The sequence below is a fragment of the Condylura cristata genome, unplaced genomic scaffold (assembly GCF_000260355.1).
Source record: "Condylura cristata isolate star-nosed mole 26May11 unplaced genomic scaffold, ConCri1.0 scaffold00023, whole genome shotgun sequence".
Classification (NCBI taxonomy): Eukaryota; Metazoa; Chordata; class Mammalia; order Eulipotyphla; family Talpidae; genus Condylura; species Condylura cristata.
The window spans coordinates 24603301-24610221 of record NW_004567124.1 but is presented as its reverse complement, the minus strand read 5'-3'; the positions used below and the strand labels follow the sequence as shown (position 1 = coordinate 24610221).

The 6921-nt window shown below is 39.9% G+C and overlaps 1 protein-coding gene across 1 annotated transcript in view; it reads left to right on the top strand.

Moving 5' to 3' along the window:
* Window positions 1-6921, top strand: part of STARD9 (StAR-related lipid transfer (START) domain containing 9) — a 103798-nt gene that overhangs the window by 11291 nt on the left and 85586 nt on the right. The window contains exon 3 of the mRNA XM_004687551.2: window positions 749-865. Within this exon, the coding sequence (XP_004687608.1) occupies window positions 749-865 (117 nt within the window). The remainder of the gene's footprint in view (window positions 1-748; window positions 866-6921) is intronic.

The window sequence follows — 6921 nt, the reverse complement described above, 5'->3', positions numbered from 1 at the left end:
TCATCTGCATTGGGCAGTTGGATTGATCCTACTTCTTCTGTCCAATGTGATTTCTAATCCACTGATAATCCCTCAGTGAGGCCTCCTGTGAAAGTCCTAGGTTGATAGAGTCCGCCAGACCCAGGGTTTAAACTACTTGTGGTATCATCGACTTAGAGATAATACTTACGGAATAAAAGGCAGTGATAAGAAGGTGCCCAGAATGGGAAAGACTTCCTCTCCCAACCTTTCCTATGCCTCAGGTGGCTTGTTCATATGTAGGCAGGTATATGATAATGTGATAGACAGATTTAACTCTCTGGGCCTCTATTTGTGCTAAATGAAATGAGGTCAAGGGGATTTTTTTCTTTTTCAGCAATCTTTATCATAACGATTCTTACAACAGCACAGGTCTCTGTCTAGCAAAGAGGAATCAAATACCACTGGCTATACTCTGATTTTTTTTTATAGATAAATGCATTCTATTTATTTATGTATATAGAGTTGGGATGTAGGCTAGAGGTGTGCAGACAGGGGAGGATTCACCAGAGACAGAGTGAGGAACAAAACAGGCAGATCCACTGAAACACTGCTGAGGGAAGTAGTAGGTGAGACATGAGAGCTCTGTTGAGGGTCGGCTTCCTTGCTGGATATCAAACTCTTGCTGCAGATAGCTTATAGTGCTGAGACTTAACTCCTTGCACCACCAGTGAGGCCCTAGACTCTAATATTTTAATGGAGAAGACATTAATCTTGTGTTTGACTTTAGGTGGACAGTCGACTGGACAGCTTTGGTGACTCCCGAGAGAAGATTGTGGCATTTGGCTTTGATTACTGCTACTGGTCAGTCAACCCAGAGGACCCCCAGTATGCTTCTCAGGATGTGGTAATATTATTTTTCCTTCATTATGCTCAGTTCTTCCTAACTATATAGTTATCAGGCAATTAATGTGGAATCTGGGCCCCGGTAATTTCTAATGATAATTTTGTCAGAAACTAATGATGTTTTGATCTGAGAAGAGGTGGTGAGAGGCACTGGCTACAGAAAGAGCAAAGGAGATGAGGAAAGGCTGCATGCTCAGTGCTCAAGTTGGCTAGTGTCTGTTTACACTTAAGCCTCAGCACAATTCAGGTGGGTACAAGTTAGTTCCGGTAGTATTCCTCTCCCATGCAGGTAAATGGTTCACCTATCTCAGAGGTAGTCTGGTGCTGTATGCAGCATGAGGGCTCAGGAATCCTAGTGGCCATTCCCTTCTTTGAGCTTTGGGCTTTGCTTGAGGGCTCAGGAATCCTAGTGGCCATTCCCTTCTTTGAGCTTTGGGCTTTGCTTGAGGGCTCAGGAATCCTAGTGGCCATTCCCTTCTTTGAGCTTTGGGCTTTGCTTGTGCACAGATTTAGTGTAAAAGAACAGGGAGGGGTAAGGTAGTCTGCCCCTGATGGTATGTAAGAGTTGAATTCTACTTACCTGAAGTCCAGCCAAGGCTTTGGCAGCTAAGATTGCTTGTTGCCCATCTTGTGTGGAATTCTCTACAGGTTTCTGGCAGCAGGGCTGGCCAGGTGGGTCTATAGGACTGCTTTCTGCTTCTGTGAGACAGAAGCATTGTTCTGGGTTGAGCTCTGTTGAATATCATGTTGGCCCAGGGTGTCCAGCAATCCTTGCCTTCACCCTTATTGCTACCAGGATTCTTTCTGTGAAAATCCTAAAATTAGAAAAATTATCTTGGCCTTTCTTAGGTCAATATCATCATACTTAAAAAAGAAAGAAAATGCCTTAGAGGAATATGTGTTTTGGAAATGGGAATATTTGAGGGAAACTGTTGGGGACTGGCTTCAACACACTGCAGGGGACAGGGTCTTTAGGTGGGATCCAGCATCAGTGTGTGGAGATTCCAAAAAGGACGAAAAGGGAGCAGGAGCAAGGAAGATACGGGAATGGGAGTTGGGTGCAAGTCTTCCTGCTCATTTTCTCAACAGGTATTTATTTATACTGTGTAGCAAGTAGTTAATTACAATAATGCATAAGGTAAGTTAATGAGAAATCGCCATAAATTACCATAAACATTCTCAAGGAAGAGGGGAACAAAACATTCTCAAGGAAGAATGGCCACTATACTACATTATACACATTTGTGATAACTGTCATGGATGTTTAACTATAACTCAAAGGATAAGGGGTCTGGGAAAGGATGAGCTGTTAGCAAAGGATTGTTAGGGTCTTAGGGAAGGAATAAATCGCATTAGAGTCATCAGTGATTGTCTAAAGAGAAGCTAATGATTAGTTTAAGGCTAGCAGAGTAGTTAGTGTTTGTTTTAGGAAAAGGTTAAGACTAGCAGAGAGTAGTTAAAGATTGTTTAAGAAAAGGGCAAATTAAGAGGAAGTCACATAGTCATACATTAAGCTAAACCTGTGTCAATAATGTTAGGAAATTGTCCATGAGTCCTTATACCCTGGGAGTTTATCAGAAGTTTGCTTTTTGTTTCAAAAGACCAAGGAAGCTCCCCAGGAGTCTTGATGCTCTGGGGAGTCTTATCTCTGGAGTTTGCCTTTTGTCTATCGAGACAGGAATTTCCTGCCCTGAGGTGGCTAGTACTTTGCCCTGGCCAGGTAGCCAATTTATGTAGCTAAGGCAAGCCAGTTGCAAGCTGCTGGTTGCTCAGAATATTTTTGATATTATGATTATACAAAAAAGGGAGGTTGTAACATAAGTTAGCAATGGAAATGCTGAGTTTTTTCAGCTTTCCCTTCCATCTGGAATTTGTCAGTTGACAGAACTTGCATAGCTTGTGTCAGGGAACTTTGGATGACTTTGTGTTTTCATCTGTATACTTTTGAATAAAGAGCCAAAACATGTTTTCTTCTAAGTTTTTTAGTCTTTTATAAAAGGTAACCCCAAGGAACAACATTATTATGTTTGAGTGACTTAGAGAACAATACTAATTTTTCTGCTAATGCAGACTTCTGAAGATGGTTGGATAGCTCTAAACCATGGAAGTGTGATCACTCCATTTTTTTTTCTTGCTTAGGAGTGCATGTAGAGACAAGACTCTTGACCACATGGCTTTCTTGTCTCTGTTGGACCCTTCTGTTATAATACTTAGCCCCTACTTTGTAGTCAAAATATGTTTCCTGTCAGTGCTCAGCAGAAAATAAGCACCAATGATATATATATACATGATATATATATACCTGGTCCTAGCAGGTCTTCTCCATCCTTGGGATGGATGAGGACACCGGCAGGTCCAGGCTTGTCTTGTGGTCCTGCTCTTTATCCAGCATGAAGTATCTGGTTGCTGGTATGTGTAACAGTTCCACTGAAATCCATCAAGAAGAGACAAGGAAGGAACTGACTCTCAGTAAGAGGGTGGGATTCCTACAGCAGTTCACAGTTGTAACTGTTTGGCATAGAAGACAGTGGTGTAATAGCAGTATGAGCATTTTGATGGTTATTTCAATTCTCCTGGTGATAACATTCCTAGCTCTGTTCTATACATTTGAATAAACTTTTACTCTTTAAGACACCAATAACCTTTGATAGATCAAAGGAAAGGGGTGTGTCTGTCTGTCTGTCTGTGTAAATAGCAGAACTACATATCTTATCTACCTATATGATCTATCTACCATATGATCTATCTATATCAAATAAGCTTGGGAATGAGCTTGGTGCGAGGCATATGTTATACATTTATGTAACTTGAATGTATAAAAATAATTGAGTGGAAAGTCATAAATATGCTTCTGCTTTTGTTGCCTTATTTGAAGTTCAGTGAAAAGACCCAATGACAGGAAGTCTGTGCTGAAAGATAAAACTAGTATCTCCAGGGGTTTGTTTTGGCTTGTTTATTTATTGTCTAAAGCACTCATTGGTTTGACGGGACATCAGGATAATAGAGAAGGAAAGGAACCTCTCTGTCACAGGCAGAGTAGGGCCAAAGGTTGCAAAGAGGGACAGGACTCCTATCCATGAGATCTGGTGAGAGGGATCCATTGTTTTAACATAGAAATGAGAACCTGGACTTCACACTGATCGCTGTGACTGAGGTCACCATGGATACGAGAGGCTGACTGCTATACAGTACAGTAATCCTTTTTACAGTATGTGTGATCACATTTAGGCAGGTGAGGGAAGAGGGATGAGTTTTACTGAAGTATAATGTAGACAGTGTAAAAATATATCATTTTAGTGTACAGTACTATAAGTTTTGAAAAAATTACAGTTGTGTGGCTGACACTATAATTAGTATATAAAACAGTCCGTTATCCCTAAAATCTTTTCAAGTCTCTCTGTAGTCAAATTACAAAGCAGTATAGTAACTGCTTTCTGGGAACTACTGATCTGTTTTCTGGACCTACAGTTTTGTCATATAATTGAAATAAAACCATTATGTTATCTTTTAGGTTTGTTTTTCACTTAACCTAAAGTAGTTGATGCTCATCTCTGCTGTTGTATCACATTTTCTTGTGATCTTGATCCAGACTTACTTCAATCATATTTCCCAAAAGAAATCTCCTGGCTTTGGGAATGCTGATTCTAATTGCAAAGGTGAGAAGCCAGGCCCCCAGAAAACTGTGCTTTCATCATCTTTGGGTCTCTTCCTATGGTAAAGAAAGGACCGTTAGCACTCTCAGAAATTTGCACTGATTTCACAGTATCCAAATGGCTAAGGGAAATATTCAACTCTACCCCACTCAGCCTTAATGAGATTTGAGCAGCAGCATAAGAAGCTGTTGATTGATTGATATTAGCAAGAATGTCATCTGTTTGGTGTTGGTGCAGCCTCATCTTTTTTTCTTAAAATGGTAGAGCATAAAGGGAACTTAGCTGTCATCTAGATTGGGGATTCTCAGCATCAGCACTATTGATATTTTCACTGGATAATTTGTTGTTGTGAGGATCTGTCCTGTGCATCATAGGTTGTTTAGGAGCATTCTGCCTCTCTACCTACTAGTTGGTGACCATCAAAAATGTTTCCAGGGTCCTCCCTAGTGGCCCAACAGGTTAGGATGCAGCACTGCAAGCTAGCCACAGCCATTTCAATGCGAGCTCAATCCCCGGCCCCAGAGGTGACCCACGGGGCACAGCAGACCTCTGTCTTGCCCTCTGCTTGTTGATCTGCCTGTTCTTCTCCCTGCTCTGTCTTTGGTGAATCCTCTTACCACCCCTGCACCTCTGACCTATATCCCTGTTTTGTATGCATCAATGAATAAATCTTTTTTTAAAAGTTTCCAGATACTACCCACTAGTCTAGACCAACTCCCTTAAGTTACAGATATAGCCACAGACTTATATCAGGATATACAGGTAGTTAAAGCAATACTGGGCCCATGCGTCCCTTTCATTGCCCTTTGTCATCCTACCTTCCTCTTTTTATGTTTATTTTATAGCCTCAAAAGATAGTTTCAAATTTAAATTCCCTGTAAATTTCCAGTCTCTGTGGAAAACAGTGTGGAAATTCTTTAAGAAATTAAAAATGGAAATACCATATGATCCAGCAACACCACTGTTAGGTATTTATTCCAGGGATATGCAAAAATTGATACAAAAAGATTATGCTGTATATTCATAGTAGTATTATTCACAGTAGCTAAGACATAGAATCAACCTAGATGCCTGTAAAAGATGACTGGGTAAATTGTGGCATGCCTAATCATTGGAAATTACTAAGTCATTAAAAAATATGAAATCGTGACAGTTGGGAAAATATGGAGGGGTCTTGAGGTGATTATACTAAGTAAGATAATAAGTCATAAAGTGAAAAACAACATGATTTGTCATTGTGGAATATAAATTGCCAAAACTCAACAAAATTGCTCTGAGTCTCTGGAAACTGTTGGTCTCTGGTGGGGAAAGAGGGAAGGAAGAAGAGCACAGAGGTCACAGATGTGGGCAGTGGGGTTTGGTGGTGGGCAGAAGAACATTTGGAGATGGTGGAGGCATGAAGTTGTGCTTCTGAAATTATTCATTATTGCAAACAAGGGGCAAATCAATAAAATCTTAATTTTTAAAAAGATTCAAATTCCTTAGTGCTATAGCACTTCCTGGTCTTAGTGGTGAGTATTTAAGTAAATAGATCAAGTGTCAGCAAATGTGGGCCTTAAAAACAAGTGAACTGCAAGCTCTGCTGAGAGGAGCTTTATGTATCTGTTGATTCTGTCATATCATTGGTCATCTCTCAAAATCTGTAAAATCGGTCTTACTACATTTTATAAATAAGGAAATTAAGTTACAGAATGGTTACAAGATTGATCCAAATCACTTAGCTGTAAGTGCTGGCAGGACTCAAAGCCAAGACTGTCCAGCTCTAAACTGTCTGCTATTTCCATAAGCCTCACTGACCCTCAAAGTTTAAAAAAAAAAATCTATTCTGCTAGTGGCCTGACCCTCTCTTTATTTTATCTGATTCAACTCCTTCAACATAAAAGGTGGATTTTATACTTTTATAGTTGAGGAAATTTAGACCTGGACAGGGTACCTGATCTGCCCAAATTCACACAATGAGTCTTAGAAGAACTAAACAGTCACTTTCCAAAGAGGATATACTGATGGTCAAGAGGCACGTGAACACATGTTCATTATTATTATTCATCAGGGAAATGAAAATAAAAATCACAGTGAAATACCACCTCATGTTAGATCAGCCCATGTCAAAAAGAACAATTATTAAGTGTTGGCAAAGATGTGGAGAAAAAGAAGTCTTTGTTTACAGTGAGTGGGAATGTAGACTGATCTAGCCCCTATGGAAAATAGTATGGAGGTTTCACAAAATATTCTACTGTAGCCTCTAGCAAGTCCTCTTCTAGGTATCCAAGAATGCAAAAACATTAAATTAAAGGGATATATGCATTCCTGTATTCACTGCAGCACTGTTTACAATATCTAAAGCATGGAAACAACCTAAGTGCCCAGTGACATGAGTAGATTAAAAAAAATGTACATGTACACA